Source organism: Ailuropoda melanoleuca, chromosome 18, assembly GCF_002007445.2.
Source record: "Ailuropoda melanoleuca isolate Jingjing chromosome 18, ASM200744v2, whole genome shotgun sequence".
Classification (NCBI taxonomy): domain Eukaryota; kingdom Metazoa; phylum Chordata; class Mammalia; order Carnivora; family Ursidae; genus Ailuropoda; species Ailuropoda melanoleuca.
This window is the reverse complement of record NC_048235.1, coordinates 34,082,128-34,101,394: the sequence shown is the minus strand read 5'-3', so window position 1 is coordinate 34,101,394 and position 19,267 is coordinate 34,082,128. Positions and strand designations below refer to the sequence as shown.

At 37.6% G+C, this 19,267-nt stretch overlaps 1 protein-coding gene and 1 long non-coding RNA gene across 2 annotated transcripts in view; one reads left to right on the top strand and one right to left on the bottom strand.

Moving 5' to 3' along the window:
• Window positions 1-3,485: 3,485 nt before the first annotated feature.
• LOC117797101 lies at window positions 3,486-5,526 on the bottom strand. Its single transcript, XR_004621982.1, has 3 exons — window positions 5,103-5,526; window positions 4,269-4,628; window positions 3,486-3,895 (listed from the first exon to the last, which is right to left on the bottom strand). It is a non-coding gene; the product is annotated as an uncharacterized LOC117797101 (long non-coding RNA).
• The window catches only part of DDHD2 (DDHD domain containing 2), a 27,975-nt gene continuing 14,222 nt past the window's right edge, over window positions 5,515-19,267 (top strand). Inside the window, exons 1-11 of the mRNA XM_002917233.4 lie at window positions 5,515-5,806; window positions 7,302-7,529; window positions 8,276-8,466; window positions 9,027-9,116; window positions 9,654-9,774; window positions 11,757-11,846; window positions 12,795-12,930; window positions 15,751-15,959; window positions 16,228-16,295; window positions 17,341-17,463; window positions 18,595-18,690. Of these exons, the coding sequence (XP_002917279.1) occupies window positions 7,310-7,529; window positions 8,276-8,466; window positions 9,027-9,116; window positions 9,654-9,774; window positions 11,757-11,846; window positions 12,795-12,930; window positions 15,751-15,959; window positions 16,228-16,295; window positions 17,341-17,463; window positions 18,595-18,690 (1,344 nt within the window). The 5' untranslated portion in view covers window positions 5,515-5,806; window positions 7,302-7,309. The remainder of the gene's footprint in view (window positions 5,807-7,301; window positions 7,530-8,275; window positions 8,467-9,026; window positions 9,117-9,653; window positions 9,775-11,756; window positions 11,847-12,794; window positions 12,931-15,750; window positions 15,960-16,227; window positions 16,296-17,340; window positions 17,464-18,594; window positions 18,691-19,267) is intronic.

Below are 19,267 nucleotides of genomic sequence, written 5' to 3'. Positions count from 1 at the left end.
GGTTTGCATATATTTTATCCTGGCCTGCAGCTTGTCCGTTCATCCTAACAGTCTTTCCCAGAGCAAAAGTTTTTAATTTTGAAGCAATCCTATTTATCATTTTTTCCTTTTAAGGAGTGGACTTTTGGTGTCAAGTCTCTAAGAACTTCTGGTTTATTTAACCCCAGTTCCTGAAGATTTTCTCCTATTTTTTTCTAAAAGTGTTATATTTTACATTTGTGTTTGCTACATTTACACTGGCTCTGAAGGGAAGGAAAAATTTTTCCTCTACCCTCAAGGTCTTCCAGCTGGACTAAGAATTAAACTTACATGGGACAGATTAACAGGAGAAAAACACCAAAGTTTTATTATGGGTGCATGGAGGCCCAATAATGAAATTGAGACTTCAAGAAGTGACCAAGGCAGGCAGTATTTACACTTTTTAGACAGACAAATTTGTGAGGAACTGACAGGACAAAGAAAACTTAACTTTGGGAGGTTCAATTAGGAATTCTAAACAGAATTTGGGCTGTGGTAGTCAGTAAAAAGTGACAAGGGTTGTTTACACAGCCTCCTTGGCTGTAAATTTCCCATCTCTGGGCGATAAGGATGTCTCTTTTACCTCCTGGTGTAGGGAGGGTACCTTTCACATAGGAGACTTATTTCCTGCTTTCAGGGGACAGAGGAAGGTCAGAGTGTCCTTGCACAGCCTGTCTCTTAAGTAACTTTTAAAGATTATTTATTTATTTGAGAGAGAGAGCACAAGCAGGCAGAGGGGCAGAGAGAGGTCTAAACGCTGCTGAGCAGGGAGCCGGATGGTGGGCTCGATCCCAGGACCCTGGGATCATGACCTGAGCCGAAGGCAGACGCTTAACCGAGTCACCCAGGCGCCGCCCCTTAAGTAATCAATATGCCAACGTGGCCTATCATAGGGCCACCTGCCTTTGGCCCCTACAGCTCAGTCTGACAACCCTAGCCAACAGGAAGCCTTGGCTTGATGGAAACCTCCCAAGAGCTAGAGGAGAGCCAGTTTGCCGCGCAGCTTAAACTGAAGTTCTCATGTTATCAGCCTCCAAAACAGCCCTCATTGCAGGAAGACAGAAAGATCATAAGGGAAGTATAAATCATTTTCCTCAAAGTAAAAACACTCTAAGATTATCAAAACTGAGGGCAGAAACTATTCAGTTGTGGCTATAAAGTAATACAATGCATTTTCATGAATGATTTATGGACTTAACAAAAATCACCAACTTTGGGTTGGAGGAAAACATCACGCTATTAATCACTAAGGTTTCTTCTAGTTCCAACATTCTTATTTTATAAACAAAGTTGGTGGCATAGCCAAAATTATAGCTCAGTTCTTCTGTTTCTTGATTTAAGCACCTTGCCTCATAGCAGCAGCCTGTATATTCTAGATTAAAATGCAGATTCATGACCCCTCTGATTAAACTCTTCTAGTTAATCAGAATCTCTGGCTGTTGGATCTAAAAATCTACATCTTAAAGAATGTACTTAGCGGGGCGCCTGGGTGGCTCATTTGGTTAAGCTCTGCCTTCGGCTCATGTCATGATCCTAGGGTCCTGGGATTGAATGCCTTGTCGGGGGCTTCCTGCTTGCTGCTCCCCCTGCTTGTGCTCTCTTTCTCTCTCTCTCAAATAGATTTTTTTAAAAAGTGAAAATAAAGAATCTACTTAGCATATTCTTCCATTCACTGAAGTTTGAGAATCACCGTCACAGCCTGAAGTTCTGCTGTTATTTTATAGTCAGAGCATCCAAGACAACTGTGGAGTGTTCTCAACTTGAGATGCCTAGCTGTCCACCAGGGATTGAGGACTCCTGCCTCCAAAAACTATATATCCTTATACCTAATGCCTTGATAGGCACTCAACACATCCATTTTGAATACTGAGATATGGTTTATTTTGGAAAGAAATGGGAATTCAAAATGGATGCCTCGCAATTTTTCTTACTTTGGATATGAAATCCAGTTGTTTTATGACCTTAGACTCCTGCTTTTGCTCTTTAGGCAACTTACTGGCAATTAGCATTATCTTTTGTATTAGAGCATGGAGTCAGGAAACTTCCTAGCACCAGAGACCAAATGTACCCCACTGCCTGCTTCTGTAAACAGTTTTGTTGGGACACAGCCACACTCACCGCTTTACCTACTGTCTCTGGCTGCTTTTTTTGCTACAATGGGAGACCTGATTATTTGTGACAGAAACCTTACAGCCCACAGAGCCTGAAATAGTTACCTGGCCCTTTACAGAAAAAGTTTGCTGCTCCCTCCACTAGAGAATTGAAAAGGATAATTTGTTTCAGATTTTGCCTTTTAAGGTTTTGTTTTGTTTTGTTTTTTTCCTGGTAAAAGATCTGATATACAACTGCAAACAATAGCCAGTGAAAATTGAGTGGGATTTTTTTAAAGCAATATACCATAAAATATTCTCTTTTTCTGAACCTACCTACCTAGTGAGCCTTCTTGGGAACCTAAAATTTATACTGCTTAAAGCAGTGTTGCTGAAAGTGTAGGTCCCATACTATCTGCCTTTAAATCATCTGGAGTGCTTGTTTAAAATGCAGATTCCTGAATCCCGCCAAAGACCTACTGAATGAGAATTTCTGGGGGGTATACCTGGACATTTGATAACTCCCTCTTTTGTAACTATCAATGTATGTGGCTCCTGTCTCTGTTATGACACTCAAGATATATTTATTTGTTTACCTGCTTGTCTCTTAAGACTGTGAACTCCTTCAGGGTAGGTGTTGTATTATTCATTACTTTTATATTCCAAGCTGCTGGATGGGCACATTTAATTGCTGTAGTTCTCAAAGGGTAGTCCATGAATGCTGAGGGTCCTTTCAGGGATCACAAGATCGAAACTATTAATACTAAGACATGATTTGCTTTTTTTTTGCTGTGTTTTTGACATTTGCACTGTTGATGCAAAAGCAATGGTGGGTAAAACTACTGATGCCTTAGCAAGAATTAAGGCAGTGGAAATAAATTGTACTGTCAGTCCTTGTATTGTGCACTGCCATGCGTTCATAATAAAAAGAGTGCCCATTTCACTGAAGCATACTGTTCATGAAGTAAAAATTACTAATGTTATTAAATATTAACCCCCACATTCACACCTTTTTCATATTCTGTGCGATAAAATAGGATGCATGCAACAGTTCTGCTTACTGAAGTATGTTGGTCTGTTGAGGAGAAAGCACTTAAACTATTTGAACTGGTAACTGAACTAGCTACTCATTTTTTCATGGAACATCATTTTTATTTAAAAATACAGAGAAACTAGGGCTAGTTAGACTGAGCTATTTGATAGAGTCTCTTGAAAACAAATGAGCTTGTTACTTCAAAGAAAACAACTGACAGTATTTATCCCCAATGATAAACTGTGAACTTTCAAGAAAAAAAGCAGACTTTAGAGAACTTTTATTTGCTAAGAGCTTGACAGCTTCCCAATACTTAAAGGCTCTTCTAATGAGACTGCTGGTAATTAAAAATGTATATATAGTATAATGAAATGTGTTAACATTTGGAAGACTTAATAGCACAGTGAACTGATATTTTCCAAATAACCAATGCTTGATGTCATAAATCATGTATAGGTAAAAGATCCATTCAAAGTGCAAGACAGACCAATGGATTTTAATGTATTAGAATACAAAATATTCACTGACATGTTTTTGGATTCCATATTGCAACGAACCTTTAAGAAGCCACCATTTGTTGAATTTTAATGTAGCATTAAGAAGAATAGCCATAATTATCTGAAGAGGCTGTTAAAATACTTCTTCCTTCTCCAACTCATAGTTGAGGGAAGCTGGGTTTTCTTCATATACTTCAACCAAAACTAAAGTTGTAACAGTTTGAATGCAGAAGCAAATATGAGAATCCAACAGTTTTCTGTTAAACCAGACATTAAAGAAATTTTCAGAAACGTAAACCAATGTCATTCTTTCCCCTGATTTTTTTCATTTTGGAAAATGTTTTTCCATTAAAAATTTTATTTATAAGAAATGGGTTTTTAATGTTATTTTAAATGAATTAGTAAATATTTAAATTTCTGTTTTAATTTCTAATACAGTAAATAATGATAGATATAAGCTACATAAACAATACTCTTTAAGGTCCTCAATAATTTACAGGGTAAAGGGTTCCTGAGACCAAAAAAATTGAGAAGAGCTGGTACCGAGGATATAGAGATTTGGAGATAGAGGACCTAAATTCAAGGTCTGGTTTTGTCACTTAACTGACTGAGTTGAAGTAAGTTACTTACCTGCAGGCTCTGAAGACAGACACCATGTTTGCTCCATCACTTGCTGATAGCATGACTTTGGAGAAGTCATTTTACCTCTCCAAATAGGGAGAACTATAGTCTGTACTTCAAGTTGTGGTGAGGACTAAATGGGATTACACTTGTAAAATGCTTACAACCCTACCTAGAAGCAGTAAGAGCTCAGTAAATGCTAGCTCCTATTATTAGTCTATGATATTAGCTAGTCATCTGACAAGATCCTAGAGAATGGGACAACTGTGGCATTCCTTACCCTCTCCCTGGAAAGCAGAAGCTTTTTTAGGTGTTGTAAGTTTGAGAAGGTATTAGTAAACTTGTGAATATCCGTGTGTGGCTGTTAACCTGTAAGAGAATTAATGTTATAAAATTTTTTTTCTCGGTTTCTGAAGAAATAACAAAACTGAAAATATCCCTGAATCCTTGCCCTATAAACTAGTTAGAAAATAGACAAGTGTCTTACTGAATACTCAATGGAGCGGAGGCCTTCCAGAAAACTAAATACTCAGGAGAGCAGGGCAGGCCATTAGCTTCAAGACTGTGGGAAATTCATTTCAACTTTTCACCTCAATTATGTCAACCTGTTTGGACAAAAATACCTCGTTTCCAACCCCTCGTGCAGCTTTTAAATCTGGTGAAGCTCACTTCTACATTTTTATAGACTCTTTTTTTTTGGCAGCCTCAAAATGCTAAGAAATGTAAGGGGGAGGCAATGCCCCAGAGAGAAACTTTTTTCTTTGCAAATGCCAGTGGTATCCATTCTCCTTTCACACCCAGAAGTGGAAGCTGCTGCGAACGCCCTTTCGTTCTATTGCTCACCAGGGGCGTGGCATCTGCGTTTCCAGCGGGTTCTCCCATCTTTCCTGGCCCTTTAGTACAGTTAGCCAGAGTAGTACCAGGGTCAGCGGCGCCTCTTTTCCCATCAGTCTACCAAGTGAGGAGGCTGGGCTGGTTAATCCTGAAGAAGCTTTCTTTCACTGAAACTCAAATCCCATCAGTCTACCAAGTGAGGAGGCTGGGCTGGTTAATCCTGAAGAAGCTTTCTTTCACTGAAACTCAAAATGCTCCCTTACTCCTATAATGTCTTATCCCCCATCCCTGCCTCTCAAAGACCTCCGACCTCAGACGGAGATTCCGCGCGCCGGCTCAGAGCGGAGGGCACGCCCCACGCACCGCCCGCACGCCCAGCGCTTCGGCTCCCTGCCCGCAGGAAGGAGCCACATCTCGCGCGATTCCTTCCACCTCTCGCGACACTTCCTGCCAGTCTCCTGCGGTCCTCCTTGCCCCACCAATCGCTTCCACTCAGCGGTCCTCGAACCTCACCTTTGCTCTCAGTAGCCGGACCCGCTGCTCGCCGGCTGGGAGCGCAGTGGAGCCCAGTGTTGGGCACGAGCCTGGCGGGGCCGCAGGCTCCGCCCTGCTGCGCCCCGCCCCGCCTCGGCTAGGGGGAAAGGCCGCCGCGGGGACATGTCGTGCGCCCCTCATCCAGGGCAGGAGTGTGTGAAAGGCAGCGGGGCTGTCAGGTGAGCCCGCGACGGCGTGTTGGGGTGGGCGGCTGGGCGGAGGGAGGCCCCACGGGGCTGCGGGTTGGAGGCACTGCGGGCTGAGGATGCTGGGGGCGGAGGAGGACGCGATGCCTGAGACAGCGAAAGGAGGTGCTGGGAGGACCACCCCCGGGGGTGGGTGACCTGTCCCGGTGGAGCGGCCAGGCTTCCCTTTGTACCGACTGCGCTCTAAGGCACCGGGAAATTACCTCGTTTCCATCGGTGGCTCTGCTCCGCTCTGCAGGGCTGGAAGCGGGAGGAGGCAAGTCCCCGAGCTCTGAGGTCCCAGATCTGGGCTGCAGGAGGCCCAGGGTCGTGGGGGAGAAGGGACGCGCCAAGGTGGCGGAGGTAAATTGGTGCTAGGAAAAAAGATAAAGTGGCCGAAAGCCTGGAGAACGTTCGCTCAGAGGAGGCCAGGTGTTTGCCATCCCGCAGCTCTCGGTGCTGATATACCAGTAATGTTGCTCACTCCCTTCAGGTTGAGTACACTTCAGTGTGTGCAGTGTACTTGCCAAGTGGCCTGGGTGTTGAAGGGGTAGGACCACGTAGGTCAGAGTCGTCTTTAAGGGAAGGCGGTTTTTGAGGTCACTTGTTACTTTTCTCCTGAGACTTGGACGATATGAGTGGGTGTGCGCGTGCGCACAGTGGCTCAAACGAGGGTTCGTGTTTTCAGAATTTGTGCCCGAGTCGCTAATTAAGTACATTTCAAGGATCAATAAAAGGTGACAGGTTCTTAAGTGAATAGTTTTACTTTCAATATTTTAAGATTCCTATAATCATGTAAGTGTGTAATGCTAGGGGCCTGGAGCCTAAAATCTAGGTGTTACTAAGACGGAGTGAATTTTTTGTCTTTAGCAATAGACTTAGATTGGAATTAGGGTAAGATGTTTTGTTGCAATCAAGTTTTTGACCATGTGTTTCTTCTGATTCAGGGTTTGTCTTTTTTTTTTAAGTTAATTTTAATTTTATTTTATTATTTTTTAAAATTTTATTTGAGAGAGTGAGCCAGCTAGAGAGAGCACGAGGAGGGGGAGGAGCAGAGGGAGAGGCAGAAGCAGATTCCCCCGGGGAGCAGGGAGCCCAATGGGATGCGGGTCTCTATTCCAGGACCCTGAGATCATGGCCTGAGCCAAAGACAGATGCTTAACTGACTGAGCCACCCAGGCGCCCCTCTGGGTTTGTCTTATACTTTATTGATTGATTAAACCCATGCAGTTTTCTGAGAGAATTGGGAAATCAGTGTAAAGTGGTTGGTCTGACTATAAGAAGCATTTTGTTTAAAGCTCCCCCTCAAATCCAGCTGTTAATTTATACCTTATTTCCATATTCAGTTGTGTGGCCCCCTGAGATTTTTTTTTCCCAGAAATGGCTCCTTAAAATGACCAGTTGTTTGTGTATGTGTGTGAGACAAATTTCAGTGTTAATGGAAGAAAAATGATTTTTCCCGATAGTTTTCTTATGTCTTGTCTTTTAGAGAGCGAAATGTCATCAGTGGAATCACACCAGGAACAATTGTCCCAGTCAGATCCATCTCCGTCACCAAACTCATGTAGTTCCTTTGAGCTACTAGACATGGATGCTGGCGGTTTGTATGAACCAGTTTCTCCTCATTGGTTTTATTGTAAAATAATAGATTCTAAGGAGACATGGATTCCTTTCAACTCTGAGGATTCACAGCAGCTGGAAGAGGCATATGGCTCTGGTAGGATAAAAATGATGACTTTTAATAGATTAAGACTATTTCTCTCAGTCTAATAGAATAGTTCTTATATTGAGTGCTATTAAAAATATTAGGGTTTTTTTGTTTTCCTATAGCACCTTTTTTTTTGTAGTTCTCTCTCCCACAGCATTTTTATATAGAAATAGAAGTTTTGCACTACTAACCAGTCAATTTATAATATTTAAGAATTTGGGCTGTATTTGAAAGCAGTACTTATTGTAATTTCTGCATAGTTATCTAATAATATTTCTTATGTTCTAGCATATGTTTCAGTTTTTGTTTATGAAGAATGGGGGCATGTCACATTGCAAAAGAATGAATTCTTTAATTTGTCACTTGTTTTTTCTACTTTTATGAAATAAGAATGGCTCTAGTAACTGTTTTAGCATCCTGATGGTCATGGTTGTTAATTCACTTTTTGGCCCCTAAAGCAAAAAATTCAGAAAAGCCTTATATACTTTTGTTTGTTACAATGGGACATTACTGTCTCTCACAAAAAGAACAAAACAGTGTTTGGGTATTATTTTTTTCACGCGTCATTAAAACTAAGAATGATTTTGATGGTTTGTAGAGTAGTGAAAAAATATCAATTCCGTTTTGCTTAATGTTTAGCCAAGTAGAAAATATTCATTCTTATGTCTCACAACATTAGAGTATAACTCAGAATTGTATTTTGGGAGATTTATTTTTATATATGTATTTCTTTCCCCCTTTCCACTCCTTGATAGGAAAAGATTGTAATGGGAGAGTTGTCCCCACTGATGGGGGCAGATATGATGTGCATTTGGGGGAGAGGATGCGGTATGCTGTATACTGGGATGAGCTAGCGTCGGAAGTGAGACGATGTACCTGGTTTTACAAGGGAGACAAAGATAATAAGTATGTTCCCTACTCAGAGAGCTTCAGCCAAGTTTTAGAGGTACTCCTTTGACCCCTTTTCGCTTTTTTCATTTTTTTCTTCTTTTATTTAATAATCTTTTCTTGTGACTTATTTTTGTGAAATTTCTAGAGTTTGGTTCTATCTGGATCCCATAGCATTTATTTTGCAAGTTAGTTTCAAGATAAAGTAGTTTTATTTTCCAATTTTAAAATGCTATATAAACTTATCCCTTTAAGTTAAAATTTTTTTCCTAATGGTGATAATTGTTAATACTTAAATAATGACAAGATTAGTCTTTTTAGCCTTTTATTTTTCTGGCTCTGGAAAGTCTGAAATTTGCTTCCTTTACATTGGAGTAGATATTAATATTATTGAAAGAAGTATATCAAAATGTGAACAATGATTTTCTCTAGTGATAAAAGTAGTGATTTTTTTGTTCTATATTACTATCTGTTGTAATTTTAAAAGAATTTTCAAATATTTGATAAATTGGAGTTGGATTTTCTTATGTAATTGTTTAGCAGTATTCTTGTAAAAAAAAATTCAGTTTTAATAGAAAAGCTATTAGAGAAATCTAATGAAACATGTTTTCTCTTAAGGAAACGTACATGCTTGCTGTAACTCTGGATGAGTGGAAAAAGAAACTGGAGTCTCCCAACAGAGAAATTATTATATTACACAATCCAAAGGTAAAGCAAATTAAGCCTTTCTTTCATGTGGGGTTAAAGGTTAATTGTATTACTAAGGAGAACTTAATTGGTTTCTTTTTCATAGGGATTCTATTTAGGATAGCCTTTGGAAATTTTTATATTGCATTCACAATTATGAAACTTGTATCCACTGCCACCATTTTTTACCTTCTTCACCTTATACAAAAGAATTTTCTTAGGGAAAAGTACAGCACTGTAGATTAAGAATATCACTGACACATTATGTGGGCATATTTTACACGTGTAGGGTATTACTGATAGATGTTAGCCTGGTGTTTTTTTCTCTTTTGGCTTTATTGAGGTATAATTGACAAAATTGTAAGGTATTTAACATGTACAACATTAACCTACCATATTTTCAGGCTTCTCATTTCAAGCTGTCAGAGTTCCATATCAAAATTCTGGTTGAGATTTGACTGTGTATTCTGTTTTGAAAGACATGGTTCCTAGAGAATGTGTAAATAGAGATGTCTATAATGTAGAATATATTTATTGCTTTGGTCTTTTCTATTTAAGCTTATGGTGCATTACCAGCCAGTTGCAGGGTCTGATGAATGGGGTTCAACACCCACTGAACAGGGCCGACCAAGAACAGTGAAGAGAGGGGTTGAGAACATCTCTGTTGACATTCATTGTGGTAATGTTAGTTGTTTATTTTTTTTCTTCTGATGGACTTATTTATGACTCAAATTGTGACTTTTTCTATGGTTTTGGATTACCTCGAGGCTTAAAAATGATTTAGTCATATGGGCTTATTTTGAGTTAAGATTAGCATCATTTCATCTAGTAAGAATCTTTCTTTCTTTCCTCTTTTCTTTTCTTTTCTTTTTTTTTCTTTTCTTTTCTTTCCTGACTCCCTTCCCTTCCCTTCTCTTCCTTTTCCCTTTTCCTTCCTTCCTTCCTTCCTTCCTTCCTTCCTTCCTTCCTTTTAGAGAGTGCGCATAAGTGGGAGAGGGAGAGAGAATCTCAAGCAGACTCCGCACTGAGTGCGAAGCCCAAGGTAGGGCTCCATCTCATGGCCCTGAGATCACAACCTGAGCCAAAACTGAGTCGGACACTTAACGGATTGCACCACCCAGGCGCCCCACTATGAATCTTAATAGATATAAAAATCTATTTTAAAATTCCTAAGTATATATTGTGGGATGGATAAAATTTGGCAATTCTAATCAAGAAGTCAGTTGGTACAAATGAACTGATGTAGTCCTAATTTTAAGAAGTGTGGTTCCACCTGTTTGACTAAAAATTAATTTCTGGTAATTCCTGTTCTTGAAGATCGTGAACTAAGGAAAACTTTTTCAGTAGAACTTTGATGTTTATCCATTGCTATCCAGGTAGGGCCATTATGTTTGGTTTTATAATATATTTAACTGGATTACAAAATTCCTTTTATCCCTGAGAGGAGATGGCTTGTCTTAGACTTACTATACTTACAAGTCTTAGACTTATTATAACTTTTTTTTTTAAGATTTTATTTAATTTTTTGACAGAGAGACAGCCAGCGAGAGAGGGAACACAAGCAGGGGGAGTGGAAGAGGAAGAAGCAGGCTCCCAGCAGAGCAGGGAGCCCAATGTGGGGCTCAATCCCAGGACCCTGGGATCATGCCCTGAGCCGAAGGCAGACACTTAACAACTGAGCCACCCAGGCGCCCCTTAGACTTACTATGATTTAAAAAGATGAGTTTAAGGGCACCTGGCTGGCTCAGTCAGAGGAGTATGTGACTCTTGATCTTGGGGTTGTGAGTTCGAGCCCCACATTGGGTGTAGAGATTACTTAAATAAATAAAAACATGAAAAAAAATGTTAAGAAGATGAGTTTAAAAATTAAGGCTTATATACACACCAGACATTATTGATATAATTGATAAAAATGGAATATTAGATAAAAGTATCCTACCAATGTTATGTTGCCTAAATTCAATAACTGTACTGTGGTTATTTAAGAAAATGTTCTTAGGAAATACATATTAAAATATTTACAGGGTTAGGTATTTAAAGAGGTATGGTGTGTGCAATCTGATGAAATGCGCAATCTGCTTCCAGATGGTTCAGAAAAATAAATATGTGTGTAACACAAACACATAGACAATAATAAAGCAAATGTAAATGTTAAAGTTTTGAATCTGTAAGCAGTATATGGAAGTGTCTGTACTATTCTTTCATGTTTTGTGTAAGATTGCAGGTATTTCAAAATAAAAAGTTTAAAGCCTGAAATTTTTTTTTACAAATTTATGTCAAGATAAATTAGAAACATGGTAAAATCACTGTATTTTTAGTAAGTAAAATATAGGAATGTTTTGTGTCCTTTAAATGATCTGCTTAGGGGAGACTGAGTGGCTCAGTCGGTTAAGGGACCGATTCTTGTTTTTGGCTCAGGTCATGATCTCAGGGTTGTGGGATTGAGCCTCTGGTGAGTTTGGAGTCTGCTTATCCTTCTCCCTCTGCTCCTCTCCCCACCTCTTAAATAAATAAATAATAAATAAATAAATAAAATATTTTAAAAAATGATCTTATATTTTAATTTTCCCATCTTTATAACCTATTTATTGTGAATGTTTGACTATAAACAGAACATAAGACTAGTTATATGAAATAATTTATTTTAAATTTCATTTATAGGAGAACCTTTACAAATAGATCACTTGGTTTTTGTAGTCCATGGGATTGGACCAGCTTGTGATCTCCGCTTTCGAAGCATTGTACAGTGTGGTAGGTTTGCAAAGCATGTATGATTAAATCATTTAAGGTGGGAATATTAGTCAGTGCTCCTGTGAACTGAGATAAACTGTTGTTTTTAGTCTTTTATCTTATCTGCATAATAAGATTTGGAGAGCTAAAGACAGATGGCAAGGTAGTAAAGCTTCTTAACTGAGACCTAAAGTACTACTAAATTCCTTAGGCTAATAGTTTATACTCTTAACTAATAATTCTTGAATGACCAAGCCCTTAATCCTTATAAAATTGTTTTATGAATGTGATGGTCCTCTTTCTAACCATTCCAAATTTAAAGGGAACCAAAAAGATGATATAGTTTAAATGAATAACAGAACCTTCAATCATTTTTTTAACTTATAGTTTGATAAAGCTCCTGATACTCTACTTGGAATATTTAGGTCATTAGTATAACTTGATTTTGAAAGGTAGTGTCCTCTAAAACTTCATAGTACATATTCAGAGTCTGTCCCAACTTGGGAATCTTTTACTGGGTAATGCTTTTAAGCATAAACCTTCTGGAAGGGTGAGACTGATGTAGTATGACTTTCAAATAACAGTGTTTTTGGGTTTTTTTCAATCTAAAATATTGGATAGCAGTTGTTGATAAGAACCAGAAAGTTAGTACAGGAATCTAACTATAAGGCCAATTGACACAGTCATGTGATTTTTTTTCTTTTTAAAAAAATTGAAATAGCTCCCATGACACGGAAGTGTTGAAGTTAGCTTTTCTTTAGATAAAATGTTTTGTGTAGTAAAATAAAGTTCTGTGTCAAAGAAACAGCTTTTGTGCACTGATAATATTTCCTGTATACCACTTTGCTGTTTTTGACTCAAGTAAATATTTTTTCTAAGCAAATGGAGAGAGTATAATTACATGATCTGTTGCATCCTTATTCTGTGAATTCATTGCTTCCCTGGTAATGCAGTTAATTTCTTTTCCAGTTAACGATTTTCGCAGTGTTTCCTTGAATCTGCTACAGACACATTTTAAGAAAGCCCAAGAAAATCAGCAGATTGGGAGGGTAGAATTTCTTCCAGTCAACTGGCATAGTCCTTTGCATTCTACTGGTGTGGATGTGTGAGTAATACCTTATGTCTTTGAGTTGTTAGATTGTAAAACGTTTTTTGATCATTGATGTGGTTGGGATGTTTCTGCTATAGCTGATTATATAAAAATTTGTTCAATGAGAAGTTTTTTGTACTTCTGTGTCTTTTCTTAGAGATACATTATTAAGTGCTGACCAATCCCTTGGTTTAACTACCCTGGTTAGGAGTAAAGAGCTGTGTGTGTCTTCCAGTATGTTTTATTAGCTCATTAGTATTTACTATCACAGGTATATTATTTCTTTAGCATTAAAACCAAATACTGCTTTCTTCTATAGTGTATAAGCATTTCCATCTTTAGATGTCAAAGCCAGCCTACCTCAAGATGTACAAAGTATTTTGTTGTTCCTTTTGTGATCATATTTAGATAATATTTGTCCATGTTGGGGAAAAAAGGAAACCCCCAAACATTAATTATTAGCATTTATAACTTGAGGTATAATTTGTACAACTTTTAAGTGATGGCCTTCTTCTTTTTTTTTTTTTTTTTAAGATTTTATTTATTTATGTGACAGAGAGACAGCCAGTGAGAGAGGGAACACAAGCAGGGGAAGTGGGAGAGGAAGAAGCAGGCTCCCACCGGAGGAGCCTGATGTGGGGCTCGATCCCGAAACGCCGGGATCACGCCCTGAGCCGAAGGCAGACGCTTAACGACTGCGCTACCCAGGCGCCCCTAAGTGATGGCCTTCTTAAGTCACAAATCCAGTTTTGTTTGTAGATTTTATGGTAATGTCAGAAAAGGTTGCTTTATGTTAAGGATATTAAGTGTGTTCATAATACAGTTCTGGGATAGAATGGCAAATGCTTTTCTGGAAGATAAATGAAGTAGTCAGTATTATGTCCATGTTGGCCTTGGAAATGGCTTTTCTGATTCTCTGTCTCTCAGTTCTTAATACTGTATGATTTGAGCATATTTCATGTGCCAGATGTTGTATGGTGGTGTTGCTTTTACTAGGTATGGAGTTCACATTCTTCATATTTGAGCTGATGCTAAGAGGTTCCTGAGGGCGAATTGTCCTCTAAACTACAGAAGCTGTTGAATCTTTGAGGACTCTTCTTGGGTATTTTGAGAAAGCTTTAACTGGAAGCTGATTTGCATAATGTCAGCATAGTCTTCCTTTTTGAGATATGAGTTGTTTGCCTTTGGCATCTGGCAGTCTCACTTTCTTTCAGCCTTCAGAAATTTTGCATTGAGAAAGGGAGGTGATCCATTTATCATTTGACTTGTGATCAAAAAAACCTTAATGCCAAGAATTCTGAAAAAATTGTCTTTGTATTTTCTGTCTTTAAAAAAATCCTTTATTATAGAGAATTTTGTACACAAAAATAGCTTATATAATGGATCTTCATGTACAGATTATGATTACCCAGGGCAAACAAGCCTCAACACATGGCCAGTTCTGCTCTATCCAATATTTTTCAACCCTTGTCTACTGCCCGTCCCTCCATCATACTATTTTTGAACCAAATCTTAAGATATTATTTCATTTCATCTGTAAATGTTTGTTTATATATCGGAAAGGATTTTTATTTTTATTTATTTATTTATTTTTTATTTTTATTTTTTTAAAGATTTTATTTATTTATTCGACAGAGATAGAGACAGCCAGCGAGAGAGGAAACACAAGCAGGGGGAGTGGGAGAGGACGAAGCAGGCTCCTAGTGGAGGAGCCTGATGTGGGGCTCGATCCCATAACGCCTGGATCACGCCCTGAGCTGAAGGCAGACGCTTAACCGCTGTGTCACCCAGGCGCCCCAATTTTTATTTATTTTTAAAAAGATTTTATTTATTTATTTGACAGAGAGACAGCCAGCAAGAGAGGGAACACAAGCAAGGGGAGTGGGAGAGGAAGAAGCAGGCTCCCAGCAGAGCAGGGAGCCTGATGTGGGGCTCAATCCCAGGACCTGGGATCACGCCCTGAGCCAAAGGCAGACGTTTAATGACTGAGCCACCCAGGCTTCCCTCGGAAAGACTTTTAAAAATATATTAACCATAACACCATTATCACACCTAAAAAAAATTCCTTTTTTTTAAAAAACATTTATTTATTTATTAGAGAGAGCATGTATGAGACTGCCTGTTGAGCACCCAGGTGCCCCTAAAAAAAAATCTTAATACCAGCAAATATAGTGTCCAAATTTCCAATTATCTAGTAAATGTGTAGTAAACACACACATTTTAACTGGAATCTAAATAAGGTCCATAAATTGCAATTCATTGATATGTCTCTTTTTTTTTTTTTTTTTTAGTAAGGAGTTTGGTTATTTATTTTTTAAGATTTTTTCTTTTTATTTATTTGAGATAGAGCGAGAGAGAGTAAGAGAGCACAAGTGGAGGGAGGGGCCAAGGGAGAGGGAGAAACAGGCTCTCTGCTGATCAGGGAGCCCAACACGGGGCTTGATCCCAGGACCCTGAGATCATGACCTGACCTGAGCAGAAGGCAGACGCTTAACCGACTGAGCCACCCAGGAGCCCCTTTTTGATATGTCTTTTAAGTCTCTTTTAATCTCTTGATTACCTTTGCATCTCTTATTTCCTTGCAATTTATGTATTGAAGAAACTGGGTTATTTGTCTTGTAGAGATTCTCACTGACTTTTGCTGATCATATCATTTTGATTTAATTAAACATGTCTCTGAATCCTTTGTATTTCCTATTAATAGATAGCATCTCTTGTATCTTTAAATATCTAAGTCTAAGCTTGAAGGCTAAGCTGGGTAACAACTTGGAGGAGGTTATGGAATGTAGTAGGTTTTCTGCTTAAAATATTGTTGTTATTGTTGTTTTTTTCCAGAGATCTGCAGCGAATAACTCTGCCCAGCATTAACCGCCTAAGGCACTTCACCAATGACACGATTCTGGATGTCTTCTTCTACAATAGCCCCACCTACTGTCAGACTATTGTGGACACAGTTGCTTCTGAAATGAATCGAATATATACACTTTTTCTTCAGAGGAACCCTAATTTCAAAGGGGGTGTATCCATTGCTGGTCATAGTTTAGGTAACAAATGAATTCTCTGTGACCAGAGAATATTAACATATTAAGGACACCTGTTTTTGAAGTACAGTGTCTTTTATCCGTATCAGATTTAGAGGTCTAGAACTGGTCTATGATGAATTTGGAAGGGGTTGGAAGGGCAGTGGTGGATTGGAAAGAAAGACTTCCTGCTTCATAGATTTTGCTACATGGGTAATTGGCTTAATACTTTTTGGATAAAAGCTGAGTAGTGCCAGTACTTATAAATTGTCCCTTCTTTCTTTTATTTTAGGCTCACTTATATTGTTTGATATCCTAACAAATCAGAAAGATTCTTTGGTGGATATGGACAGTGAAAAGGTAATTTAGATGTACAGGTAGCTTCTCTTGTACCATTTCTTAGGACGGATTTTTTAGATTTTAGACTTATTTTTTGTCTTTAGGCTTAGTTTAGTCTCATATCATAACATTAATTTTACATTCATTTTAATTTTAATAGACTTGTAATTATCTCTGTCATTCATGGATGATAGAAGCAAGATACTAATAAGCTTCCACAAATATTTGCCACATTCTAAAATAACCAAAGGTATCTATTTTCAATTATAAATATGCACTTCTCATCTATTGCTAGAATTATAGACTCACTGAGCTGAAATGAAGTTTACATATGATGAGGAAATGAATAAATTGGATACAAAATGATTTATAGAAATTCCCTTTGAAAGCAGTGGGAGAACTTGATGTTTAAACATCTTTTTTAGGGTGCGTGGGTGGCATCTGCCTTCGGCTTAGGTCGTGATACCGTGGGATTGAGCCACACGTCAGGCTCCCTGCTCAGTGGGGAGTCTGCTTCTCTCTCTGCCTCTGCTGCTCCCCCTGCTTGTGCTCTCTCGCTCTCACATACATACATACATACATACATACATACATACATACATACATAAAATCTTAACAAAACAAAACATCTTTTGTAAAAACTAAGTCCCGTGAACACTTATCTATAGTTTTGAATTAGTATTTAGCATATCCTATCTTGCATGTTTTCTCTTTTTATGTAAGTGTCTTCTTTCTGTTGAGTGAGTTCTTCCAGGAAAGGGGCTTTATTTTAGATTGTTTTATGTTCTAAACACTCTTTTCTTAATAAGAACTCAATAAATGTTTTGTTGATGAAGATGAAGAACACTTTGATAATCATTCATGCATTCATTTGTTCAAAAACATTGTTTCAACTAAAGTTGCAAGTTAGAGATTAACTACTTAATTTATATTTTGTACAAATTACAGTTTAAGTATATCTTTATGTAGAACTCTTATATAGTACATTATTTTTATTGCTAGTAATAATAATAAAGGACAATCTAAATGAATTTAGAGAATATGAGCTTTATAATTTAATTTTTAGGATGCACCAAATATTGTCACGGATGAAGGAGACACACTGACATTAGAGGAAGATTTGAAGAAACTTCAACTCTCTGAATTCTTTAGTATCTTTGAGAAGGAGAAAGTAGATAAGGAAGCTCTGGTAAAAATAATCTTTTAAAACTTTATGCTATCTTCATCTTACTGCTAAGAGCCTGCCCTTTAGAAGCATTGTAGCTATAAATACTCTGTTATCGTTGGTAATGTCCTTTAGCATTATTTATGTGTTTTTTATCTTATAAAGTGATCTTTGCTTTGTGGAGCAAAGTTCAGAGGAGCTATATTGACAAGCACAGTGATAGAGCAAAGACTAAAAAACAACATAGCTCAGAAAACAGAGTAAGAATAGATGACCACTAATTATTCCAGCTCTTATTTTCTGTTATACCTTCAAGAGCTCTATTGTTGGTATTTGCTTATTTATTTTTTTGTTTTTTTTGCCACTTTTTTGTGCTTTTTTTCAGGCTTGTAGTACATTCATTCATTTAATAGGCATTTCGTGAATGTTTAATATGATCAGGCATACTCTACCAAGTACTAGAGATAGAGTGGTCAGTAAGATATTATGTAAACCGTAAACATGTAATAAAAACATAAACATCATTATGTTTATGGTTTAGTGGGGAAGACACATATTAAATAATCAAACTTAATTAAAATTGTGACATGTTCTAATACTACACAGTAGTATTAAGAATGTATAATAAGATTAACTAACATAGTCTGGGAGGGTGAAGGAAGCCTTAACCTGATCAGGTGAGTAGCACTTAAGCTGAGATCTTGATTGTTACTCTTTTCCATACTCAGTGTTTGCTGTGTGTTCTTACTGCTTGTGACAGGAATGTGACATCTAAGTCAGCAGGAAAATCAAGGAATGTTCTTGTGTCATGCAGGTAGATACCCACTTCTATAGGGTTTTTATATATATAGATAGATAGATATATACATATATAAAATAATATATATATTTTAATTTATTATACATAATATAATACAGTATCATCTGTTTTACTATAGCATTGATACTATAGTATTGGTACTTTTTATTCTTCTTTAGGCTTTTATGAATAAAGTACTCTTTTCTTCTCAAAATTATTAATGATGCTTTACCACTAGGGAGCCCTATTATATAAAGCAAAGAACAATAGTGCTTAGGTCTATTCCTCTCAGAGAACAGGATGTGTAATTCATTTTATTTTACCTAGAAATAAGGATATGTGATTTTCTGTGCCAGGCTTTATGTACCGACAAAGATCTTCAGGAAATGGGAATTCCCCTAGGACCAAGAAAGAAGATATTAAACTACTTTAGGACCAGAAAAAATTCAATGGTATGTGCTTAATATAGCTTGTAGGATTAAATATGTGCTTAATATAACTTGTAGGATTAAATATGTGCTTAATATAACTTGTAGGATTAAATATGTGCTTAATATAACTTCTAGGATTAAATATGTGCTTAATATAGCTTGTAGGATTAAATGGTTTTTGACATCCTTGTATCCTTGTGCTTTGTGAGGTGTTTAGGCAGCTAAGCAATTTTGATAACTGATCTTTGGCTCCCTTTTTAGAAATTAAACACATTTTCTTAACTGATATCCTTAAAAAAATGTTATTAGCTTCGGAAGTCTTGTCTCCCCTGGAGTCTTCCCACCATTCCATTTTTTTCCTTTTTTTTTTTTTTTGGTTTCGTAACCGCTTTATTGAAATCTAATTCATATCACATACTATAAAATTCACCCTTTTAAAATATACAATTCAGTGTATTCAGAGTTTTTTTTTGTGTACTCACAGAATTGTGTCATGATTACCACTATCTAATTTGAGAACATTTACATCAACCTAAAAAGAAACCCCATACACATTAACAGGCACTCCCCATTCCTTCCTCCTGTGAACCATTGGTCT